This window comes from Phoca vitulina, unplaced genomic scaffold (assembly GCF_004348235.1).
Source record: "Phoca vitulina isolate PV1807 unplaced genomic scaffold, GSC_HSeal_1.0 scaffold33, whole genome shotgun sequence".
Lineage (NCBI taxonomy): Eukaryota > Metazoa > Chordata > Mammalia > Carnivora > Phocidae > Phoca > Phoca vitulina.
In genome coordinates, this window is record NW_022589736.1 from 23,055,941 (window position 1) to 23,083,352 (window position 27,412).

The 27,412-nt window shown below is 36.2% G+C and overlaps 1 protein-coding gene across 2 annotated transcripts in view; it reads left to right on the top strand.

The window, feature by feature from the left end:
- The window catches only part of SPAG6 (sperm associated antigen 6), a 62,750-nt gene extending 37,284 nt beyond the window's left edge, over window positions 1-25,466 (top strand). For both annotated transcript variants that reach the window (XM_032426064.1, XM_032426065.1), the window contains 7 exons: window positions 329-534; window positions 1,424-1,597; window positions 2,760-2,912; window positions 5,604-5,795; window positions 14,682-14,798; window positions 18,432-18,577; window positions 24,526-25,466. In XM_032426064.1, the coding sequence (XP_032281955.1) occupies window positions 329-534; window positions 1,424-1,597; window positions 2,760-2,912; window positions 5,604-5,795; window positions 14,682-14,798; window positions 18,432-18,577; window positions 24,526-24,595 (1,058 nt within the window). In that variant the 3' untranslated portion in view covers window positions 24,596-25,466. The remainder of the gene's footprint in view (window positions 1-328; window positions 535-1,423; window positions 1,598-2,759; window positions 2,913-5,603; window positions 5,796-14,681; window positions 14,799-18,431; window positions 18,578-24,525) is intronic.
- Window positions 25,467-27,412: the final 1,946 nt, after the last annotated feature.

Consider the following 27,412-nt stretch of genomic DNA (forward strand, 5'->3'; position numbering starts at 1 on the left):
CTATTGAGAAGTGCAGAATTGTCAGAGCTTAAACAGCTGACATCTGCTTACTCTCTTAAAAAAAAAAAAAAGAATAACAAGCCATTTCAGCCTAATCTACCTCAAATGTGTTCATGTAAATGGAGGTCCATCTATTGACCTGTATTCTTTTCAGCTCAGGATTGGTCCACATGGTTTATGAAACCAGAAAGGCTGATTTGAAATGCAGATGTCGAGACAGTGAAGTACACCCTCCCCTTTTTTCTTTGCTGTATCTGTCAGGGTGAAAAATGGCTTGCACAAGGGTCAGTCACCCATACTCACTTAATTACTTTTCTTGGACCCACAGAACTGTCACAAGCTGTGGTGGATGCGGGAGCTGTTCCTCTTTTAGTACTCTGTATCCAGGAGCCAGAAATTGCTTTGAAAAGGATTGCTGCTTCGGCCCTCAGTGATATTTCAAAGCATTCTCCGGAGTTAGCACAGACTGTAGTGGACGCAGGAGCTATTGCTCACTTAGCCCAGATGATCCTGAACCCTGATTCTAAATTAAAGGTATTTAAAAATAAAGTTAAAAAAACAAACAAATCAGGCTTCTGATTACCTAAGAAAATAGAAATGTGGGTAGATTAACATTACACATTTAAAAATAATTAGAAAATTTATCATTGAAAACAGATAGGGTATGTTGTGTATTTGGTCTTTTCATATGTGAATCTTATGCTATAAAGATCAGACAGTGGATGGACCTATCTGGTTAAAATATGTCCAATGCTGAAAACTAGGAGTAGCATCGGTATTAACATTACTCATCAAAATAAGGAATTACATAATACTGAATCTCAGGGTTGGAAAGGATCTAAACGTCTTCTAGCCCACCACTATTTTATGTAAGTTTCTTATGAAAATTGCCATATTTATCTTAGTCTTTTTATAGCTTTCTAAAATTTGATTTTCAGTTAATAGTTAATTATACTTTCCCATTCTAGTAGTTACATTTTATAAGATTCTAAAATTGTTAATGTTAACTAAGAATGGAAAGTTCTTTGAAATGTTATCAGCATGATGCCAAAAATAAGATGTTACTTCTGCTTGATCATTTTTGTACTACATGTATTATAAATTAACAATGTAAGTATTAATTAAGAAATACTATTCATCCAAAGGTCATATTCTTCGATCATCTGCATAGATGAGAGATTTAAAGAGTCCACAGAAGAATGAAGGCATTTAATTTGGGAATTAGGGAATTTAAGAAATTGAGCGTCTAGGTATAAGACTAGGAATTGACAGTCTCAAGAGTCCTAAATCTAAGGTTCTGTTAGAAAAGTAATTGTTTTTTCCTTTTTATAAAGGAATTTGAGTGTGTATAAAGCTGTTTAAATCAGAACTCTGCAGCAAGCTCTATGTCATGTTTGGTTTTATTTTGGTTTTTGCTTAACAGCATCAGGTTCTTTCAGCTCTTAGTCAGATTGCAAAACATTCTGTGGATCTGGCAGAAATGGTGGTGGAAGCAGAGATTTTTCCAGTCGTACTTACCTGCTTGAAGGACAAAGACGAATACGTGAAGAAAAACGCTTCTACTTTAATTAGAGAGGTTGCAAAACATACGCCTGAGGTAAAAAAAAAAAAAAATTAAGGTTTTAAAATACAGTAATATATCGTTAGTTTTAGGATTTAAACAAAACATCAACTTGTTTACAGGGCGCAAATGCTGTGCCACATGATCTGATTAGCTCAGGGCTTCTCATCCTCAGCACTACGGACATTTTGGAATAGGTAATTGTTTGTCGTGGGGGGCTGTCCTGTACATGGTAGGGTGGATGTTCAGCAGCATCCCTGGCCTCTGCCCACTAGATCCCAGTAGCACCCCAACCCCATCCTGATAAAAATGTCTCCATATATGGCCAGAGGTTTCCCAGGGGGTACAAGTGCCCCTAGTTGAGAACCACTGGGTTATATCAATGGAATTTGAGTCTAAAATCTCAGTTTTTAATAATTTCCTGCTTTCCATTTCTAGATGGTGGGGGGCGTAGACTTTCGTCATTCTTGTCATTCTAGGTCAGCTGGGAGTAGTGAGAGACAGCATGCCTCCAGGTCTGAGGAGACCACCAGGCCCACAGCCTAGTATAATCTCTGTACTACTTGAGTTCTCAGATGCTGAAGGAGTAGAGATGAAGCAAATCTGGGTGGATTCTGAAGTTGTATCTTTTTCTGTGTATATTTTGACTAATCAATTTCATTTCACAAAACTTTAAAGTCCTCATTCTTTATGTCATCTAACATCTTCATTTGGTTGAGATTTTTCAAGAGTGAAGTGCAATCAGCTAGTAGTCATTGCTAGCAAAGGGGGGATAATTAGGCTAGAATAGTTCAAGTCTGACACTGTCTTTTAGCATTCAGTGATTAATGTGCTTCATACTCACACATTGTGATTGGGGGTTTCAGTAGTTAGCTAGTTATGAACTAGCCCTAGGCTTAGTGTCTAGGTGAGGAATTTTGACATCTATTGCAATAAGGATAAAAGTTGTGCTATTGATGCATGAAAAACTGAACCACAGAGTGGCTCCTCACAATGAGTATGTCTGCACATTTGAAATAGCAGGATTATTCTACTTATATATTCCTTAATGAATACAACAATCTCACTAAATGGTATTTCAGATTTCACCAGGTGGTTTTTAGGTCCTAAATAAAAAAATTGGGCAAGGCTAAAGTTAAGATTTAAAGATAATCTCATGCTTCATGCTCAGGATGCTCTGACTCTCCTCTCCTCCTAGCTTTCACAGTTGATCGTTAACGCCGGAGGAGTGGCTGCCGTGATTGATTGTATTGGGTCCTGCAAAGGAAACATAAGACTGCCTGGCATCATGATGCTTGGTTATGTAGCGGCTCATTCTGAGAACCTGGCAATGGCAGTGATCATTTCCAAGGTCTGTGCTTGTTTTGTTTCCTCTAGTTATTGCAGTGAGATGTGCTAACACAGAGCCACACGTGAATGCCCTCCCACAGAGTATAAAATAGAACTGACCGGGGTGAAAGAATTACCTCAGAAAATCTTCAGCTTTTTTTCAAGGCTTATTAGTAAGTTTCCCAAAGCAATGCTTGCAGTAAGGTTTACTTTGCAGAAGTTTAAAGTTTTAGCCAGTGTTCAGTATCGACAAACTATCAACACTTCCGAGTTTTAGTATTATCTGTACTTAAATATTAAGTATCTATCTCAAAGGATTGACTACATATTTACAGACATATAAAGCAAACTTTGATTAAAAACAACTGTTTTAGGGGCGCCTGGGTGGCTTAGTTCATTGAGCGTCTGTCTCTTGGTTTTGGCTTAGGTCATGATCTCGGGGTCCTGGGATCGAGCCCCACGTCGGGCTCTATGCTCAGTGGGTAGTCAGTCTGCTTGGGGATGCTCTCCCTCGCCCTCTGCCACTACCCACCCCCCAACCCCTGCTTGCGCATGCTCTCTCTAAAATAAATAAATAAATATTTAAAAAAAATACAGCTGTTATAAATGACATGCCTGATATTCATTTTCATTATTCTCTGAGGTCTATACATTGCCCCCTTTCCTGTCATTTGGGTAAGAGATGACAAGGCTAGGACATCCCTTCTTTATCTACCTTCTCTCTGTCAGCTTTCATGAACTGATTTCTCTTCTTAGATGGAGGCAATTCAGAGCACACATCAGATAGTAATGTTTTTGTTTCCTTGCTCTAGGGATTTGGCCTTATCTCAAGTAGGTATTAACCCAGCATGGAGCGTAGCCTTGGCACATAGTAGGTGCTCAAAAAATATTTGTTGAATGAATAAATATTGATCTCCCAAAGAATACTTGAAAGGCTGTATGCTTACAGTGTCTCTGGCAACCCTCTAGGGTGTGGGTTTCTTATCAGCATGGAAAACCTGCTGCTGTGTGCTAAACAGAAGTGCGGGGCTGGGGGGGGGGGTTGTTTTTTTCTTTTTTTTATCTCTTGCTAATCCGTAGAATAAAGAGGAACCTCAGATCTTTATTTTCTACCAATTCCTTGATAATTCTTTGCTTCACTCCCATTTATCCTGAGCTTTTCCTTTTGTTCTTCTATTACCAAAGACTATGACAGTGACCAGAGCAGTAGGGCTTTCTGAAGGGTCGCCATGGGGATATTATTGGGATTTTTGATTTGCAGTTCTTTTGTGCATAGTCAGAAAGCTTACACATAGGAAGAAGGATGAAAGAAGCAATTACTTTTGCTTCCTGTATTTCTTCCCCCCACTAACCAGGAGGCGCTCCCCTCCTTTGGTCTAGGGTTGCCGCTGGCCTCTCCCACCTAGTTTGCCTTTCAGTTAGTGAAGATTGGGGTGGTGGCGGGAGCAGTTCGAGGCATGCGAATGGGCTGCATGACTCTTTCCTTGTCCTATGGGGCACTGTAAGGACCAGTAACAACAACTCCCATTTACATCACACTTTATAATTCTCAAAGCACATTCATGTTCCTTATATCATTTGATAGTCATAACATTGGAGGCCCATAAGTCAGAATTTGGGGGATAGGGATAAAGGTGTCTTCTCTTCCTCTGTTTCATTCGTGATATATCCCAGAAGTGTGGGGTTTCTGGAAGTTGCCTCTTTCTGAAGACAGATCTGACCTTTTTTGTATTGGCAGACACACATTTTTAGTTGTAAGAAAGAAGCCAATGAAGAGATATGGCAGGTTTCTTCAGGAAATCAGTCTTACTAATAACTGAATTTTAAGGTGGACAAAAAGAAAATATACATGATCATTTGGCCTTTGCTATGGTAGCCTGACCTTGTGGTAATGGCTTTTGTGATACTAAATTTAAGGTGATAATTATTATAGTCTCAAATTCATTAGAAAATTATGCCTATATAGAATCTGGAATTATAATTTGATTTGGTTATTTGAGTCTTCCTTGGGAATATAACCCTTTAGTTAATTCTGTTTTGATTACTGAGATAAAATTGAAGCCTGTGTAAAATATAAGTACATGATATCTATGTAACAAAAGTAATCATTCTATTTTGACATTTAATCATGTTAAAATGGGCAAAACTATCATTTAAAACTTGGCCAAAATAAATGAAAATTATTTACTATTTCAGGAAAGTTTTTAGTGAATCTATTTCATCTAAAAGTTACTTAAATAGGATTCTTGCTCATTCATTTGATTTTGGATCTATAGTGGTTATTTTGTTCTCAGATCTATTATACTTGGTGAAAGGCATTTTTTTTTAAAGGATTCTAACTTTTTAAATAAAGGACAATAAAAGGTTTTAAAATCCTGAACACTTTTATTTTGTCACAGTGGAATCTGGTTTTGCCTATAATATACTAGTCTGGGGCATCTGTTGTTTGGTTAAATGCCTCTCTATTTGGGGAGTAAATGCTAGCAGAGATATTCTTAGTTTAGTTGGATTGTTACAGATAATTAAGGTAAATTAGTTCTAGTCATTTTATTGACTTGAAAAATGACAGCCCCTGTGATGTGCTCATTTATTGAACCGTTTAGGAAAAAAAGGATCAAGGCCAAAATGATTTCTTCTAATGTTTGAGAGACATGGAAGACTCTTTAATCCTGCTCTAGATTCATAACACTTGCGCTTTTGATCAACGCTGCAGGGTGTGCCCCAGTTGTCAGTCTGCTTGTCAGAAGAACCAGAAGATCATATTAAGGCTGCCGCTGCTTGGGCCTTAGGACAGATTGGGAGACACACTCCAGAGCACGCCCGGGCTGTTGCAGTCACAAACACCTTGCCGGTTCTGCTTTCATTGTACATGTCAACAGAAAGTTCCGAGGATCTTCAAGTAAAAGTAAGTGCTTACTCTTTAACAGTTGTATGAAGATTTGTTAGATTTGACTCATTCTTAAAAATATGTAATTTTAAATGTTTTAATTATCATTATGGATAATATTGATTTTATTATTTGAGAAATAGAAATTTATCAGAAGAACTGAGGTGGCTTTTCTTTGCAAATAGGTTACCCTTATCTCTAACAGTGCTATAGTTTAAAGGAAGTTCTCTATAGGTGCAAAGTGGGTTGTAAAATGAACGTCTGGTTTTCGCATTCTACATTCATGTTGACTTTTCTTATGGAATAGGAATTGAATAATAGGATTTTGAAGGTGGAATTAGAACTTTGGTCCAGTTAATATTAAAAAATTGAGTCCAAAAGAATTTAAGGTGCTTTCAAAAGACATGATGCAACTGGTCAGAGGGTATTCCTGAAGCTATGATTTACCTCTCCTAACTCTGCTTGATCTTTTAATTATATGTTTTGTGTTTGTTCCTTAAAAGAAAAATGTCCATAAATTCACTAAGTTAAACATTTTTAAATCATGTGTTTTTTAAAAAGCAAGGTTTCTTAAAAAAATATTAACTACTAGAATGATTCACAAAACATACATTTAATTAGGATGGGTTGTTTAATAATTTTAAAATTTCAAAGAAAGAAAAAAATGTTTCCTAGCATAACTCCCTTAAGAAAACATGTACCTTTTTTGAAAGCAGTTTTCAGAATTGACTTAGACTGAGGAAAGTACACAGAAAAGATGATAATAATAATTCAAAATAAAATTAACAAGAGTAAGTTAAATGACATTTAAATTTAGTTAAAACAATAAATTAACAAATAGGAAAGCACATTTCCTGAAGCAACTTTAGATGGTATAGTAAGGCAAGAAGTTTACTCGAACTATATAGCTGAGGGACTCTGAAAGTATATAGTGAGTCATTTATTGGATTTATAAATCTTATAAAGGTGAATTTATGTTTATTTGGTTATGTTTATGTGTTATTTTTCTACACATTCATTGAGGGAATTTCTAACATTAACATTTTTTCAATTTTTATAAGACTTTCTAGATCAAAGAAATGACTTAGTAGATTTGGGGCTTCCTTACATTTCTCCACAGTGTTGAGTATATTCCTTTGCAATGCTTGGTAGAGAGTATGATTGACAATATGCTAAGGCCTTTCCCTGTTTAACAATTCTGTGATTCTTTGGCTTTCTGGTGAGAAACCACAATTACATTTCCGGTTTTGAGTTGTCCAAGTACAGCTGATTTACATGTGTATAATTTTAGCTTATACATGCAGTTCACTTTTTGCCTCATATTTCTTTAACCCATTATCATGCTTGCCTTTTTGTCCTCCCTCTTCCCTCTCATTCCCACCCCAGACCTCCTCCTCCTCACTCCACCTCCCTCCTCTCTCTAGTGGTCCAATGACTATGGTCTCCTCTGCAGGGTCTCTGCAGGTATAAGCTGTGCCCAAAATATAATAGTAATCATGTTCAACTTCTAGATTATCATGAGGTAATTATTAATAGTCTTTATTACTTTCAGATTCCTGCGTGTAACAACTTTTATTTTCCTTTAAGTTTTGGAAATAAAGGAATATATCAGCTACAGCATGAATAATTAATAGTGGAGTCAATAGTAATTAGAGTTTGAGAAACCCTTGCAAATAGTGTCTTAGGTAGCACTAAATACTTTTTATATACTACTAAGTTTACGTAACTTGGTTTTTAATGAATTATTATGCCGTTTTGTCGTATAAATATCATTAGAGTAAAATAAGTTTGAAAACTTCACCTTTTGAAGTAAGATCATTTTTATTGTGTGTAAGTTTAACAAAAGTAGTTTTATTAAAACATTCAGGTTTACTAATAGAAGTTAAGGTTCCTTCTGCCTGTATTTGATAGAATATTTACTTTCAGGAAATACAATGGGTATTAAATTAAAAAGTGGGATCTTTATTAATCATTATCCTGTCAGCAATCCTTCCAAGGCTTTAAGTCCATCCAAATATTTTCATATTGTAGGGACTTATTATTTTTGCTTCCACAAGCTTTCTTGGATTCTAACATTGGTTGTTTTAAAGGCTTTAGAATGAAAGTCCAAGTCTGTTTGATTTGACATTATCTCAGTAGGGAAAAATGTATCCAAGAGCTTTAGGAACTGTCTAATGGTATTTCTCATTTGTTACTCTGTGGCAGCTTTCAAATTAAAGGCCATGTTGAAGTTCATTTTGTCCCAAAGGCATGTCAGCTTCTGTAAGCACTCTCTAATTGGTTCTGATCCAGGAGAACCAATGAGCAGTCCCTTGGAATTGTTCACATGTTTTCACATAGCTTTATATCTGCTGCACCTTATTAAAAATGGAAAAAAAAATCCATCTTTTATCTAATAAGCTCACCTACATATATTTTGAAAATATTCACACAATTGCATTTTCATATGTTTTGATTTAGAGGCATCATATTGAAATGGTCCATCTTAGTTTGGCATTTGAGTAAGTTCATTCTATTACCTTAGTTATGAAAGTATTTCTGAGGTTATTTGATTTAATTATTGTGTTCTTGTCATCATGGTTGTTTCCCTTCATTTTTTAACAGCTTTATTGAAATATAGTTCATATGCCATACAGCTCGCCCATTTAAAGTGTATAATTCAATGGTTTTAGTATATTCACAGATGCAACCATCACCACAATCTAATTTTAGAACCTTTTCATTCCCCTGTGAGCAGTCACTCCATACCCTCCCTGCCTAGCCCCAGGCAGCCATTAATTTACTTTCTGTCTTTGGAGATTTGCTTCCTCTGGACATTTCATTTAAATGGAATCATACATTATAAGTGGTCTTTTGTGCCTGGCTTCTTTTCATTTAGCGTAAGTTTCAAGGTTTATCCATGTTGTAGCATGTATCAATATTTTGTTCCTTTTTATTGCCAAATAATATTCCATTGCATCACTATACTACATTTTGTTTACTCATTCACCAGTTGATGGACATTTGGGCTCTTTCTACTCTTTTTATTATGATAAATAATGCTGCTATGAACATATTTGTACAGGTTTTTGTGTGGATGTATGTTTTCATTTCTCTTGGGTACAAACCTAGGAGAATTGCTAGATCAAACAATAATTCTTTTTAATATTTTGAGGAACCACCAAACTGTTTTCCAGTGTGGCTGTACCATTTTATATTCCCATTAGCAATATATGAGGGTTCCAATTTTTCCACATACTTGTCGACACTTGTTACTACCTTTATTTTTTTTTTATTGTAGCCATTCTAGTAGGTGTGAATTGGCATCTCAATGTGGTTTTGATTTGCATTTCCCTGATGGTTAATGATGTTGAAAAATCTTTTCATGTGCTTATTGGCCATTTGTATATCTTCTTTGGAGAAATGTCTAATCAGACCCTTTGCCCATTTTTAATTTGGGCTATTATATTTTTATTATTGAGTTGTAAGTGTTCTTTATATATTTTGAATACAAATCCTCATCAGATGTATGATTTACAAGTATTTTCTTCCATTCTATGGGTTATCATCACTTTATTAATGGTATTATTTGCAGCAAAAGTCTTTAAAATTTTAAAGGTTCAATTTATTTATTTTTTCTTTTGTTGCTTATACTTTTGGAGCCTTATCTAAAAAGACTTTGCCTAACCCAAGGTCATGAAGATTTATTCTTATGTTCCCCCTTCCTTTTATTTATTTTTTATTTTAATTTTTTTGGGGGGAGGGGCAGAGGGAGAGGAAGAGAGAGATAATCTTAAGCAGGCTCCATGCCCATCACAGAACCCCAGGCAGGGCTCAATCTCACAACCCTGAGATCATGACTTGAGCCAAAATCAATAGTCAGACACTTAAACCGATTGAGCTACCCAGGCGCTGCCCCCCTTCCTTTTAATAAGTATAACTCTTTGGGCCAGAATGCTTTCAGAACAAAATTAACTTTTGAATAAGAAACACTATCTATTTTAGGCAATTTTCATTAAAGATCATCCATTAAGGAAAGCAACAATGAATAATTTTTGTTATTTCTTTCATTTTCTGTGAAAAACAATTGAAATGGTGTCAAATATTTGCATAGTATTGACAATTTTAGTTTGTTAATTACTATTCTTATGTGTGTTGTTAAGAGATTAAAAAATAGTGTTGCTAGTTACTGGTTTTTACAATAGATTTTATCATTGTGGACAGAGTCAGTTTTTAGAAATGACAGAAAAATGAATGAATGTAGAACTGTACATGCTATGCTTCTTTATAGGAAAACCAGGTTCAAACCCAAGTTGCCCTCAATAGCTCATGACTCCTTCTCCAACATCATCATCTATTATACATGTCTAAGGATGAACACAAACTACTAAATGCTGTGACAATTAGAAAAATTCATAATCTGTTATTATTTTGAAGGAAAATATTACTTGATTTACTGAAATGGGAGAATAAGAGGGTGTGTTTATTCCATATAAATTCTGTATAATTCACAGTATGAAGTTGTAAGAACGATTTTATTTTGCTCAGTGCCATAAATAACCAAACACAAGGCACATTTTCTAAAGGCTAATAAATTTTAAACCCAACATACGACATGATCTTGTTTGTGAAAATCCTAAGGAACACAGACACACACACATACAAAAATACTAGAACTACTAAGAGTTCAAGATCACTAGATATATGACCAATATATAAAAATCTATCATATTTTCATAGGCTGGTAATGAACAATTCAAACATGTGGGGCACCTGGCTGGCTTAGTTGGTGGAGCATGCGACTCTTGATCTCAGGGTTGTGAGTTCCAGCCCCATGTTGGGTGTAGAGGTTATAAATAAGTAAACTTTATTTATTTATTTATTTATTTTAAAGATTTTATTTATTTGACAGAGAGAGAGACAGTGAGAGAGGGAACACAAGCAGGGGGAGTGGGAGAGGGAGAAGCAGGCTTCCTGCTGAGCAGGGAGCCCAATGTGGGGCTCAATCCCAGGACCCTGGGATCATGACCTGAGCTGAAGGCAGACGCTTAACGACTGAGCCACCCAGGCGCCCCATAAATAAGTAAACTTTAAAAAAACAAATATGAAATTAAGACAAGAGTTTCATTCACAATAGCATCAAAAAGAATACTTAGGAATAAATTTAATAAGAGAAGTATAGATTTGTACACTGAAAACTACAAAACATTCCTGAAAAATGTTAAAGAAGGTCTGAATAAATGGAGGGACACTCCATGTTCATGGACTGGAAGATTCAATATTATTAAGATGGCAATGCTTCTTCCCAAATTGATCTATATATTCAATACAATCTCTATCATAATCCCAACTGGCTTCCCTCTCCCACCCCAAACTTGAGAAGCTGATCCTAAAATTCATATAGAAATGCCAAGGACCCAGACTAGCCAAAACAATCTTGTAAAAGGACTTATGCTGCCCAATTTTAAAACTTACTACAAAGCTACAGCTATCAAGATAGTGTGGTACTTGCTTACATAAAGACATATATATCAATGTAATTGAATTTTGAAAATCTGAAATAGACCCTTTTCTGATTTTTCACAAAGGTTCCAAGGCAACTTAATGTGAAAAGGATAGTCTTTTCAGCAAATGGCACTGAGACAGTTACTATATTCTCAAACAAAAATATTAATTTGGACCCTTGTCTTATACAATATACCAGAAGTAGCTAAAAGTGGATCATAGATCTAAATATAAGGGTTAAGACTATAAAACTCCTAGAAGAAAATAGAGGGGTCTTTGAAACTTTGGATTAGGCATTAATTTCTTAGAAATGACACCTAAAGCTCAAGTGATAAATGAAAACATTCATAAATTGGGTTTCATCAAATTTAAAACCTGGTATGCTTTAAAAGATACCATTAAGAAAACCAAAAGACAAGCCACAGATTTGAAAAAATTATTTGCAAATAATATATTCAAGAAAGGCTTATATTCAAAATATATAAAGAGCTCCTACAACTCAATAATATGAAGACAAATAACCCAATTAAACAATGGGCAAAAGATTCGAATAAGCATTTCACCAACAAATGATCCATCAGTACATGAAAAAATGTTCAACATCATTAGTCACTAGAGAAATGCAAATCAAAACCATAATGAGATACTACTACATCACACCCACAAGAATGGCTACAATTAATAAGACAGATAATAACAAGTGTTGATTATCATATGGAGAATCATGAACCTTCTTACATTACTGGTCGATATGTAAAATGTTGCAGTCATGTTGAAAAACGGTTTGGCAGTTTCTCAAAATAGTAAACATAAATTTACCATCATCACCCAACAGCTTCACTCCTAGGTATCTTCCCAAGAGAAATGAAAACAGGGGCGCCTGGGTGGCTCAGTCGTTAAGCGTCTGCCTTCAGCTCAGGTCATGATCCCAGGGTCCTGGGATAGAGCCCCGCATCAGGCTCCCTGCTCAGCGGGGAGTCTGCTTCTCCCTCTCCCACTCCCCCTGCTTGTGTTCCCTCTCTCGCTGTGTCTCTCTTTGTCAAATAAATAAATAAAATTAGGGGCGCCTGGGTGGCTCAGTTGGTTAAGCAACTGCCTTCGGCTCGGGTCATGATCCTGGAGTCCCGGGATCGAGTCCCACATCGGGCTCCCTGCTCAGCGGCGAGTCTGCTTCTCCCTCTGACCCTCTCCCTCTCATGTGCTCTCTGTCTCCCATTCTCTCAAATAAATAAATAAAATCTTTAAAAAAAATAAATAAATAAATAAATAAATAAAATTAAAAAAAAAAAAGAAAGAAATGAAACCATTTGTCTACACAAAGACTTGTATATGAATCTCCATAGCAGCATTATTCATAATTACCCAAAGTGGAAACAACCCAAATGTCTATCAACTGGTGAATGGATAAACAATATGTGATAAATCTATATAATACTATTTGACAATGAAAGGAATGAAGCACTGATACATGCTATAATATGGATGAACCTCCAAAACATTATACTTAGTGAAAGAAGCCAGACTCAAAAGTTCACATATTATATGATTCCACCTACATGAATTGTCCAGAAAAGTAAAATTTATAGAGACAGAAAATAGGTTGGCAGTTGCCCAGGGCTGGTGGGGGAGTGACTACAAATGGAATGAGGTTCCTTGTTGGAATGATGAAGATGTTCTAGAATTAGGTTGTGGTGATGGTTGCATAACTCTGTAAATTTACTAAAAATCCATTGAATTGTGCACTTAAAATGAGTGACTTTATGGTATGTAAATTATATCTCAGTAAGGTTGTTAAAAAATCTTAAGCCCAGAAATTGACAAGTAAATAAAATCTTAACTAATATACTAATATTTCTTTCATGTTGGGAAATATAGCTGATTATTAATCATGACATACATTCCTATCTAGAAGTACATGTAGTCATAAATCAGGTGTATTTCTTGACAAAGGATAGTAAAACTCAGTGAATTTGTAGGATCATTAGACCCTTTTTAGAGTTCTTAATTAATAACTTGACAGTACATCACCATGGCACAGTGGATGTGATCTGTGCTATACAATTAGTAGACCTTATCACCAATAGCAGTTAAGTTAAATTTGCTGACCTGCTAAGGTCACCATGATCCTAAGATGGCTCACAAAGATATAACTAGGTATGTCAGGGTTTGAGAGTTTAATTCTAATTTAGGTTATACTATTGTGGAAGAAAGTTGGGCTGCATTTCTTACATTCCTTATTTTGTTTCATTTAGTTTATGAAACAATGTTTGAGGACAAATGTGTCAAGAGATGAGAGGTTATACAGGACTGCTTAGCCTGGGCCTCTGGAAAACCATGAAATTAACAGAGCCTTTACTAATAGCATAAATGTGATGAAAGTTTTTCCTGAATCCATTTGGCAATTGTAAAATTCATGATGTGAAAATCAAAATGCTCCTTGGGAAAAACAAGACAAAACATCAAAATGCTCCTTGACATTTCAAAAGCACTAGACCAGGTTGGCTAAGGCCTGAGAGATAATCAAAGAATCTGAGAGATCAGAGGAAAGGATGCACCGACGCATAAAACCACATACAAGCAAGTGTGGAATTCCAGTGGAAAACAGCTGTAGACAAACCCAACTGCGGAGCCTTCCAAAGTGAAGAGGGCAGGCTTGAAGACAAGGAAACAGTCACAACGAGCTGTGTCCTGAGAGCTGGCCGCAGTGACGCGCTACAGTCACATCAGGACCCTTCTTTGGTCACACCCGGTGTCACTGTGAAGTACAGAGTGCTGGGGAGAATGGGGAAGGTGCCTGTTGCTTTGCTTGTGGGTAATAGGCTCCCTGTTGCTGAGGGGAGCTTTCCTATACAGTCAAGTAGATCCTCTCTGTTTTGCTTTACCTGTGAATGGGGCAGTTTCTCCCCACGAGCTACAGCAGCATATCTGCAAATGTTCACTGAATAATGCACACAGTAGAATCTTCCTGACTATATACTATAAGCCACAAAACCTTTTAGAGAACACAGAATGTTTGATAATGACTTTGTACAATAAACTATTTTCTATTTGTTGACTGGAAGGAGTAGGACATGTTGGTTATCTCACAGTTTATAAAATTTATACTAATAAAATATAATACATATTAACTTACAGTCTATAGCTTTATGCTTTTTAATTTTACTTTCCTCATGCGTGATTTTAAGACGTCAGTAATACACTGTACATTCTAAAATTTAACATGAAGACAACTGGCAGGGTATTCTATGATAAAACCAATGCCAGATAAGAAGTTTTTCTGACAACTATCTCCAACAATGAAATAACTGCAGGTTAGACCTGGACATTCATTTCATTTTCAAATCCTAGGAACACGAGGCATGAATTTTGGTCAAGCTTTGATTACTACTTTGGTCCATATTTTGCTTTCTATTTCATTAGAGTAAAAAAGCCATAAAGAATATCCTACAAAAATGCACCTATTTACCAGCCCTTGAGCCATTTCTGTATGATGCACCTCCCAATATCCTGAAGCATGTTGTTGGACAGTTCAGTAAGGTAAGAAATGCTCTCTTTTCTGGAAGTAGGGGAAGAAAATTTAAATGATTTGTTAACTTTTTTCTGTTGGGTCAGTGTCTTCTGAAAGATGGGTGCAGGCATTTACTTCTTAGCTCTCACTGCCTGTAGTGACAGGAAGGGTAACATAGGTTAATAAAATTAACATAAATTAATAAAATTCACGTATAAATGATTCACACTTCCTTCTTCCTCACATTTTCTTTACAGCCTCTGTACTGTCTTTTTCAGTGTTCTTGGGGAGTAAACAGTATGCCAACATATAAACACCTCATAATACAGATAACTTATATTGATAAGTAATTTAGTAATTATCCTGGTGTCTCAGTCACCTGGGAACACTGCAAAGATCTGATAAAGAAAAATAAAAAGGTCTCTGAGCCATTTATGACAGAGTCCATGTACTTTTGGAGATGCTTTCAGACACTCATTTGGAGTTTATTGACTTATTTTATGAACAGTTTTAACAAATATAGCCATCATATTTCTTAGATCATTGCAGATTAAAAGTAGTAAGGTAGAAAGGTCAAGCTGCTGGATGTGCACTTAGCCAGCGGGACCCACTATTGATAGCAAAGGCTGAGAAAGAACAACTGTATCCCCATAGCCATTGATGGCCAGGGGGGCAACCCTAAATATAAAGAACTGGTTACATTGTGCTCAGGAGATTTGATTTAAGAAAATGGGGTCTTTGGAAGTAGCATCCCATAGTGTGAGCTCAGGCTCTGGAATTAGCATGCCTGGATCTCCTATTTACCAGCTGTAATATCTTTAGCAAAGTCTTGATGTCTCTAAACCTTAGTATGATTACCCATAAAATAGGGGTAATAAGAGTTCCCATTTTATAAGGTCACTGTAAAGATTAAATGAGATATTATATGTAAAGGGTTTAGCTTAATCCCAGGCACATATTAAGCATTCAAACCCCCTCTCCCCACTGAAAAACCCAAAATGTTGTTTTTAAGAAATAAAACATAGAAGAGGTAAGGTTAATTTTTAAAAATTAATAAAAATGGGGAGGGCAAATTCATGTGAATAGTTAGGTATAATGCTATATAAAGGAGGTATTACCATTTGTATATTTCTATAAACAATGAACAAAAACTACATATTGTTACAACTTTTAAACGAGGCCCCGCAGCTAATAGGTCTAGTTTCAGGTACTCATCTGAAAGATAATACTATCTACTAACAGCCTTCTGTTCTCTGTCTTCCATGATCTCCAATAGGCTGACCCTCAAGCACCATAGTCACTGGATAGCAGAAGGTTTTACATTGCTGAGGCTGCCTCAGGATATAGTTCTAGGTATCAAACACTTAGATTCTGTCTTCGCCTTCTAGGAAAATAATCAAACCTTTTTTTTTTCCCCTTCGGGTACTAGGTAAGAAACTGAGCAGTCAATTTGATCAACTAAAAGGGGGAGGGAGTAAGTTGATGAGTGGCTCATCTAAGTGTCATCAGCTCTTGAAAATGAGTAGCTGACATTATTTCTGAAAGTTTTAATTTATGGTCTAATCTTTTAGGCTACTGAGTGAGGTATTCTAGTTTGTTGAACTTACTGTGAAAATGAACACTAACCTGAACTGAGTTCAAAATAAGTCACGAGAGGAAACCAGTGGGATTTGTGGACGTTAGGCAGCCAAGATAAAATACAGTACCACATATGATATACTCTTACAAATGTACCTTTGTGAATATTTGCTTCAGGCAGAATTTTGTGTTTTCTTAATCTAAGGATACCAGAAAGCAAGGCAGAAGGTAAAAAGACATTAGTTTAGTGTGGCTGGGGTCAGAGATAGGAGGTAATGAAAACTCTCCAGGCCAAAGAATGTATTTATATATTTAGAACAGATATAGCTATAGGCTTATTTCACTTTTTAGAAATACATACTAGGGTCATCTTTTTTTTTTTAGAGCGAGAACACAAGTGTGTGTGTGAGCTTAGGGGGGCGAGGAGGGGCAGAGGGAGAGAGAGAATCTTAACCAGGCTCCACGCTGAGAACAGAGCCCTACGCAGGGCTCGATCTCACAACCCTGAGATCATGACCTGAGCTGAAATCAATAGTGGGACACTTAACTGACTGAGCCACCCAGGCGCCCCACTAGTGTCATCTTTTATTGTCCAGTGGATGTGTATTACCATTCTAGTAGCAAGATCCTTTTGTAATTTTAAGTATTTGCTAAGTGCCTACACGTACCCAATACTCTGTTAAACATTGGGGGATAGATAAAAAAAAAAAAAGAGACAAAGTTCTTCAAGGAACTTTATAATCCAGCTGAGAGACCAGACAAAACAATTCAAAAACACTTCAATGTGCTAGATTTCATGATAAACTTTTTTTTTTTTTTAATTTAAGAAGGAATAAGTGAATGCAGTCTGAGGTATTCAGAGAGGCCTTCAATGCAGAAAGTACAAGGGAATAAAGCTGGTCTTTGAAGAAAGAGAAGGAATGGAGGGGGAAAGAAAGGGTGTTTCTGTCAGAGAGCATAGTAGCAATGACCAAAGAAGGGAGCAGGGATTCCCGTAATGCAAACCCACCCCCTCTCCAGGACCTTTCTTGTCTGGTCAGTCATTGTTGTCTTGCCTAATTTATTTCTTCATCTTCACTGGCTCTTTCCCCTCAACACACAAACATCCACTGTCAAATCCAGTGACTTTTTAAAGTTCTCATTGGTTGCTTCTTAAAATCTTCTCTTGGATTTGTTGATTCCTTACTTTTCTGATTTGTCTTGCCTTTTTAACATCTCCTCAATTTCCTTTCTCTGCTTACTCCTTAGTATGTCCATTCATTTGTTAAACATTTATTGAGCATCTGTTAGGCATCAGGTACTAGAGAAATGAATGAAAAAATGAATGAATGAATATATAATTTCTGTCTTCAATGACATTTATGTGTGACAGACATAGAAGCTGATAGTTAAAAGAGTATGTGGCAAGTACACTGAGAGTTGTTCAACAGAATGCTACGAGAGAAGAAAAGTTATCTACCTCATCCCGGGATAAGAGGGTAGATAGGAATGTCCCAGAGAAAGTTTCTTAAAGGAGGGGATGCCTGAGCTGAATCTTAAGAGATGAGTAAGAGCCGAACAAATGTGGGGAGAAGTGTGGAGGGTGGAAGGGCATTCTGGAAAGAGGAAACAGCATCAGCAAAGGCAAGAAATGGCCCAACATGCACCTGTCGAGCTTACTGAAATGAAATTAAGGATAGAGATTGGTAGGGAAGGAAGCTGGAGAGGTATTTAGGACCTGAGTCACAAAAGGCCCTCTGTGCCTGCTGAGGGATCTTGCCTTTAATTTTGTGGGTAGTGGAGAAACCCTGAATGGGTGTAAGCAAAGGAGGGACACTGCTTTATTTTACATATACAAGTGGATCCCCATTACCTTTGCTCATGTTCAAGGCCCTTTACTCCATCTCCACAACATAAAAAGCTAATACATATCTACAAACACTACATTTTACTTCTAATCATTAGCAAGTTTAGGCTCATTCTATTACAGATATATTGCACGTAAATTCTCCTTTACAGTTTCTCAGATAGATTATTTCTTTTCACTAATAATAATCCCACTTGGAAAAGCAAAGCTGACATTTTTATGTGCTTGACTTTTCAAGGTACTGCCGCATGACAGCAAAGCTCGACGACTTTTTGTAACAAGTGGTGGACTTAAAAAGGTTCAAGAGATAAAAGCAGAGCCTGGCTCTCTCCTTCAAGAATACATCAACAGTATTAACAACTGTTACCCAGAGGAAATAGTAAGGTGGGAAAAATGGACTTTGAGTAGTTCAAAATTATAATGTAGTTTTTCTGTTTTCAGATCTAGATTTTATATTCATTGTGTCAAAATGTGGTCTTGAAATACTACATAAGACCAATGTACACATTTACTTCTCTCATGATCTCTTTTTCCCCTCAAATTTAGTAATGTTCTGATTGACACACACCTCTCCAAATCAAACTGGAATGTCATCTGAGACATATCTATACTAATCCAACACACGCTTTACCAAAGAGTACCTGAATACAGAGTGCAAGTTAAATTAGCAATCTTTAATGTGACCCTGATTTAGAAGGGGCCTGTAGATTCTGATTTTCATAGTTCCCTGCATATTATTTTTCTGCCTTAAGCTCACATTTATATCAAGAGGAGTATTACAAATAGAAAAGAGATGTTGAGTGGCAAAAAGAAAGTTACTATCTATATTTGAAAGAAATGTTTGTGATATGCAGGTGCCTCAGTAATGTAGTAGGAAGTTCTTTTCAAGATTAATTTTTTTAATAAGGTTGATTTACAGAGCATTAAGCTTAAGCCTCAGTCCTTGTAAGGCTAAAGAAGAACTATACCACTAAACCCAAAATAAATAAAAGCAAAGTTACCAAGAAAAGATAGAATGATTTAAACAACTGAATCTTGAAAAACACCAGTAAAACATTCAGAATTAAAGGCCATATTTATCTGTATTTGTCTAATTCTACATTCATTTCTTATTTTCCCTAGTTAATGTTAGAGAATATATATTACAATGTTTAAACCTTATGTTATAATTTACATATGTTATATAAATGCTTCTTCCTATTTAATATCAGTGGTTTTTAATGTATATGGTAACACTCATTGTAAAAAGCACAAAACTAATTTTCTGTTCATATATATTCTTCCAGCAAATTCTTTCTAGAGGTAGAGTTCATATACTTTTGTGAGGTTCATGAGTACTGCTTGACCAAAAGAGTTCCAATAAGTTAGTTTTAAAAATATTAATATATAAAAATATATCTAAGGGGTAGTATATCATAAATGTATATCTACTATATATAATATACAGAAAAAATAATATACAAAAAAGCTTATGTAAAATAGGTGTGAAACCACTAAATGAAAAAAATATGAAAATCTTTTATCAGGAAAAGAAAATAAAGTTAATTTGCATACATTCATCCCTTCAGGGAGAATGCTATTTTATGTAAGTTTAAAATAGCTTTCAATGTAATTTTCTAACATAAACAAAATTACAGGAAAAAAACTAAAAAAGCTGAAGGGCTCAAAATGGAATGACCTATTAGAATTAACCAGCAATAATGTACTTTCTTGAACAGAAGTCTTCTTTCTACTCCTTTCTAGAATTATTTTACAGAGTACTAGGGGAAAATGAAAACTCTGTCATATTATAATTTAATCTGGTGCTTTGTCAAAATACTGTTGTATAATTTTAACCTCACATTCTGTGATCTGGGATTACATTTTTTTTTATTTTATTATGTTATTTTAGTCACCATACATTACATCATTAGTTTTTGATGTAGTTTTCCATAATTCATTGTTTGCGTATAACACCCAGTGCTCCATTCAATATGTGCCGTCTTTAATACCCATCACCAGGCTAACCCATCCCCCCACCCCCCGCCCCTCTAGAACCCTCAGTTTGTTTCTCAGAGTCCATAGTCTCTCATGGTTCGTCTCCCCCTCCGATTTCCCCCCCTTCATTTTTCCCTTCCTACTATCTTCTTCTGTTTTTTTAACATATAATGTATTATTTATTTCAGAGGTACAGGTCTGTGATTCAACAGGCTTACACAATTCACAGCGCTCACCATAGCACATACCCTCCCCAGTGTCTATCACCTAGCCACCCCATCCCTCCCACCCCCCACCACTCCAGCAACCCTCAGTTTGTTTCCTGAGATTAAGAATTCCTCATATCAGTGAGATCATATGATACATGTCTTTCTCTGATTGACTTATTTCACTCAGCATAATATCCTCCAGTTCCAACCACATCATTGCAAATGGCAAGATTTCATTCCTTTTGATGGCTGCATAATATTCCATTGTATATATATACCACATCTTCTTTACCCATTCATCTGTCGACGGACATCTTGGCTCTTTCCATAGTTTGGCTATTATGGACATTGCTGCTATAAACATTGGGGCGCACATACCCCTTCGGATCACTACATTTGTATCTTTGGGGTAAATACCCAGTAGTGCAATTGCTGGGTCATATGGTAGCTCTATTTTCAACTTTCTGAGGAACCTCCATACTGTTTTCCAGAGTGGCTGCACCAGCTTGCATTCCCACCAACAGTGTAGGAGGGTTCCCCTTTCTCTGCATCCCCACCAACATCTGTCATTTCCTGACTTGTTAATTTTAGCCATTCTGACTGGTGTGAGGTGGTATCTCATTGAGGTTTTGATTTGGATTTCCCTGATGCCGAGCGATGTTGAGCACTTTTTCATGTGTCTGTTGGCCATTTGGATGTCTTCTTTGGAAAAATGTCTGTTCATGTCTTCTGCCCATTTCTTGATTGGATTATTTGTTCTTTGGGTGTCGAGTTTGATAAGTTCTTTATAGATTTTGGATACTAGCCCTTTATCTGATATGTCATTTGCAAATATCTTCTCCCATTCTGTCGGTTGTCTTTTGGTTTTGTTGACTGTTTCTTTTGCTATGCAAAAGCTTTTTATCTTGATGAAGTCCCAATAGTTCATTTTTGCCCTTGCTTCCCTTGCCTTTGGTGATGTTTCTAGGAAGAAGTTGCTGCAGCTGAGGTCGAAGAGGTTGCTGCCTGTGTTCTCCTTTAGGATGTTGATGGACTCCTGTCTCACATTTAGGTCTTTCAACCATTTTGAGTCTATTTTTTGTGTGGTGTAAGGAAATGGTCCAGTTTCATTCTTAGGCATGTGGCTGTCCAATTTTCCCAACACCATTTGTTGAAGAGACTGTCTTTTTTCCATTGGACATTCTTTCCTGCTTTGTCAAAGATGAGTTGACCATAGAGTTGAGGGTCCATTTTTGGGCTCTCTATTCTGTTCCATTGATCTATGTGTCTGTTTTTGTGCCAGTACCATACTGTCTTGATGATGACAGCTTTGTAGTAGAGCTTGTAGTCCAGAATTGTGATGCCGCCAGCTTTGCTTTTCTTTTTCAACATTCCTCTGACTATTCAGGGTCTTTTCTGGTTCCATACAAATTTTAGGATTATTTGTTCCATTTCTTTGAAAAAAGTTGATGGTATTTTGATAGGGATTGCATTAAATGTGTAGATTGCTCTAGGTAGCATTGACATCTTCACAATATTTGTTCTTCCAATCCATGAGCATGGAACGTTTTTCCATTTCTTTGTGTCTTCCTCAATTTCTTTCATGAGTATTTTGTAGTTTTCTGAGTACAGATTCTTTGCCTCTTTGGTTAGATTTATTCCTAGGTATCTTATGGTTTTGGGTGCAGTTGTAAATGGGATTGACTCCTTAATTTCTCTTTCTTCTGTCTTGTTGTTGGTGTATAGGAATGCCACTGATTTCTGTGCATTGATTTTATATCCTGCCACTTTACTGAATTTCTGTATGAGTTCTAGCAGTTTTGGGGTGGAGTCTTTTGGGTTTTCCACATAAAGTATCATATCATCTGCAAAGAGTGAGAGTTTGACTTCATTTTAAAAATTGGCTAATTATCTTGTAGAATTCTGATTAGCTGACTTTTCATGGTTCTTATGTTTTTAAAAGCATTAGGTTCTATAGAACTTAGAGGTGTTTTGTAGAAATCTTTGAAACATTGTCTATGAAAATGGACAAATATAAGCTCAAAATGGTTTTATTTTTGTAATCATATAATTCTCAAGAATCACTTGGTGACTTTTAGAACTAATTATTCTTTATAAGACAGATTATCAGTGGATACATTCTTTCAGCTGTTATTAGCCTAAACATTTATTTCATATTGCCTTGCAGTTTTAGTAATCTTTAAAGATCTCTAATAAAGGTGGCTGGTGTGCTGAGCAGAAAGGGGCTTAGGCCTAGATGTTAGAAGGCCTGAGTTCTAATCTTGACCCATTCCACAGCCAGGAATATTTCTGGAACTCCTCTGTCTTCTGGATCTCTGCCTAGACTAGACTATATTGTAATCAATATAAAAATTATTAATGAGTTATTTCATTTTTTATGCTAAGTTTTTGAAATCTGGTAGGTATTTTATCACCTCTAGTTCATCTCAATTCAGATGCTGAATTTTATTAGAAATACTTATCTGTATTTGGAGTATATAAAGTTTACAGTTGAAAAGATAGATTCACAAGTTGTTTCAAAGACACCTAAAAGTTTCACCTAGGGGCACCTGGGTGGCTCAGTGGGTTAAGCTCCCGACTCTTGATTTTGGCTCAGGTCATAATCTCAAGGTCGTCAGATCGAGCCCCACATGGGGTGGGCATGGACCTGCTTAAAATTCTCTCTCTCCTTCTTCCTCTGCCCCTCCCCCTACTTGCACACGTGCTCTCAATCTCTTGAATAAAGTTTCACCTAAAATATCTGAACTGAATATCAGTTTTTACATTTTTATTACAATTAAATAAAAAAATTCAGTTCTTTAGTCACACTAGCCATATTTCTAATGCTCAATAGTCACATGTAGCTAGGGGCTACCACATGAAACAGCACAATTTTTTAAGTTTTGGTTTTTCTAAATCTACTTCTTACCATTTATATAAAAGGTACCTATCTTGTATCTGACCCATTTATCAGGCCTAGGAATGTGAGGCCTGTTTTAAAATTTGTGGCAAACTCAGAGAAACAGTTGTGACTTCCTAAGTGTAAGAGTACTTCAGAGAGACCCACTGTTGAAGGACAGTTTTTTGAAGGGTAGGATGCCTTTAGACGAGAAACATTCTTTAGGGTAAATTTTGTATGTCTCTGTTTAACTATGACTGCCTATAAATACTCTATTTATAAATACTCTATTTACTGTACTCTAACAGAAAATACTGTTCTGTTTTGTTCACCTCCACTTGACAAATTGTGGGAGAAATTAGTATAATATAAGTTGTGAGTTTTTAAGTCAAGCATCTGAGGATAGGTAAAGATAACTAACAAGGACAAAGCAAATCTTAAACATTAGATTTTATCTGGAGAGAATACCTTAGGAAGTTTAATTATTTTGAGTGTTTTGGAAAATTTTAAATTACATTGACTTTTTATCTGTTTATTATATTCTAGAATGCCTGCCAAATTTTATTTGACATACTTTTATGTGCATATAAATTCTTTCCATAGATATGAAGCATTCCATAATGCATTAATCAATATATTTAATACTTTTATACTATTTTATAAAACATTCAATTTATAAATATAAATTTTTCGTACTACAGATGCCCCAAATCAATGAAAATGACTAATTTCCTAAGTTTGTATGATGGGATATTTGTAAACCATTTATTAAATGGTTCTTTAATGTGAATTATACTCCCAGAAATTTTTGTTTTTATTGGTGACCAGATCTGATTAAGACATACAATGAGAATAATCTGTAAGGCAATCAGAATGCAGTCATTGATTAGTAATGTCTACTTTATGAAGAAACCAATTAGCTATGATCACTAAAGCAACACCAGTCATTTAACATAATAAAAACAGTCTCTGTAATAAAATACTAGCCCTGGATCCAAGTATCTTGCTTTGAAAATACCCCTTCTGTGCCACTGCATTAATAGCCCTTCAATGTTTTGCTATTTATCTAGCACAGTCTTGTGAGTTGGTGTTCTCTTCCTTGATAGTCTCTAACCCTATGCACAACGCATTACTGGAGCACAAGTATTTCGAGTATATTTGAGGTTTCACTGATAGAATTAATTTAGATAAATACCTTATATTGCATCTTTTGTGCCTGCTGTGCTGAACCTTGTCCCAAGTATCTAACAGAAAATTTTCTTTTTCAGGTATTATTCCCCTGGATATTCAGATACACTTCTGCAGAGAGTGGACAGCTATCAACCGCTTACTCACTAAGCGAAGTTCTGTTTTTATACTCTAATTCACAATGGAGTATTTATGAATGACAGTTGTTAAGGCTCTTTCTAAATATTTGAACTAAGTACATTCTAGATTTATTCAGTGTGAAATACCTTTGGATAATATTTTCTAAATTTATGTAATACTTTGAAAAATTAGTGGTCTGAATAGATGAGGAACTACTGGTCATTTGCATAGGATTTGTTCTAAGGGTAAATTTTTGGAAGACACTAAAAGGTCTTAAGGCATTTGTTACTGTTCTTTTGAACCCCTCTCCACAGCCCCCAAACACTCACACCCCCAACTACATATAGATGAAAGATGGTGTTGAAAACTTTTAGTTACTTTGGCCAATTCCTCCTAGACACAGGCAAGGAAAACTGGCCTTGCAAATTCCTCAGCAGGACATAGATGGGAAACAGCCAGAAGAGGAAACTAATGACAGAAGTATGGGGCACCGGAAGAGACTCCGATGCTGTTTGCATCAGTGCATTCTCCAAACACAGGGAATCTATGGATAACCTGTCAGGAAGCTCTCCTCTTCATGCCAAATTTTCTAAGCTCTTTTCTCAGCTCCCTGAAACTCTTCCTTACCTTTCATGGGGCTGGAGAGGAAGGAAGTCAATATTAAGCATTATTCCACTACAGACATGCTTCCCATTTCATTGAAAAGTTTCTGAGTCTAGCCCTGCTCATGAATAAACAAGGAAGCAGGCAAATAAAATGGGTCCTCAGTATACCCTGTCCTCGCTTCACATCCCCAAGTTTTAAAAGCCACATTTTCAGAGATTTAAGAAATAATTTAAAAAGAATACCATTAGACTTAGACTTTGCATGCATTTTCACTTAGAGAGCTGAAAGGAGGTGAGAGGGAGCTTCAAAAAAAATTTTTAAATAAAAACAACATTAGAATCTCCTTTGCCTTTTTTTCTTGTGGTGTACTTCTGACCTTGGGGATTACATGATTAGGTTTAAGTCTTGGTTAGTTGGTGTGTGTGTGTGTGTGTGTGTGTGTGTGTGTGTGTGTGTGTGTTTGTCTGTCTTTTGATCTAGAAGGACATTCCTTACAATGATCTTCCCTGGATATCTCATTTAGCTTATATAAACAGCACTTTATTTTTACAACTTCAGGAATAGGATACTTGACTCTTATTGGTTGAAACTTATTCATACAGTTCACTTGTTATGAAAACAGGTGCATATCAGTGGTGCTGAAGAGAGATGTTGAAAATCTAGGTTCTAAACATATCTGTTACAGAGTAACAGAGTAAGGAGTGATAATATTCGTTCAGCTTACTCTTAAGATGCTTATGAATTAACCTCCAATGATACAGGTAACAGTTTTGTAAACTGTTCCATTCTGTGCAAACTGACATATGAACTAAGGGGAATCTTGACAGTCAATAACAGATCACACATTTTGACCGGCAATTGGGCACATCCTTTTAGGTAAGTGGAGTTGATACCAAATGATTATGATAAAAAAAGCTACATTGCCTACCCTCATGGAGTTTTCTAATAGAAACACATTTGCCCAGACCCAGGGAATAAAATAGGCACAAGATACTGAACACAAAACGGGCATATTTCATGTAAAAGCAAATGACGTTCTCATATTTACAGGAGGTTGTCCTGTTTTTCTTTCTCTTTTCAAGTTTTTAATTCTAGTTGCTTTTGACCTGTTTTTCTAATCTTTTCCTCTCAAACTACCCCCTTAAAGGATTAGATTTGCTCATTTCTAATCTTGATTTGAGGTCCTGCATAACATAAACCCTGACCTTAAACTCCTGGGTGAGGCCATCCCCATTCCAATGTGTCAAGTTCAGAAACTAACCTTGAAAGAGTGATTTGTCTGTTTTCAAATCACCAACTCTTTGATTAAGTTAGGAGCTAGTGAATGTTGAGGCTGGTGTATACTGTAGCTTATTTTGCCACAAAATTTACTATCTAGAGAATACTGATTTGTAGCTATTCTGTTTCAGAGATTAAAAGGATTAAATGACAGTCATAACTGTAACTATTACATTTACTAGTCCATTAAGGGACTTTGGACTTTTAAAATATGATTTGGCTATGCAATTATTTTTCTAGTAATATGAATATTTACGGGTTTTTTAAAAGATTTTATTTATTTGTCAGAGAGAGAGCACATGCGCAAGAGAGAGCACAAGCAGGGGGAGCAGCAGGCAGAGGGAGAGGGAGAAGCAGGCTCCCCGCTGAGCAGGGAGCCCGATGCGGGGCTCAATCCCAGGACCCTGGGATCATGACCTGAGCCGAAGGTAGACGCTTAACCGACAGAGCCACCCAGGCGTCCCCTTATGGGTTTTTAAAAGAAGAACCATTAGAGAGAGAGAAAGAAAGAGCAAGAGTGGGAGGGGAGAGGCAGAGGAAGAGGGAGAGAGAATTTTTTAAGCAGACTGACTCTGCACTGAGCGCAGAGCCCCACACAGGGCTCAATCTCACCACCCCAGGATAACGACCTGAGCCAAAAGAAAGAGTCTGATGCTTAACCAAATGTGCCACCCAGGTGCCCCACTTTTGTTTTTAAGAGGACTTCACAGGGCATAAAATTAAATATTCAGTGATATTGCTTTAAAGAATGGTAAGTTTTATTGTAATTAATCTTTTTAAAAAATTAGGAAATATAGGAGAGGATAAAGAAAAAAGCAAAAACATCACTCCAAATCTCACAACCCAGAAAATAATTGTCATTAACAAGCTGACATAATCCTAGATACCTCCCTGAGCCTTTGTACAGATAAATTTTTTAGAGAAGTGTATTCATGCTATCCGTGCTGTTTTAAAATAAAAAGC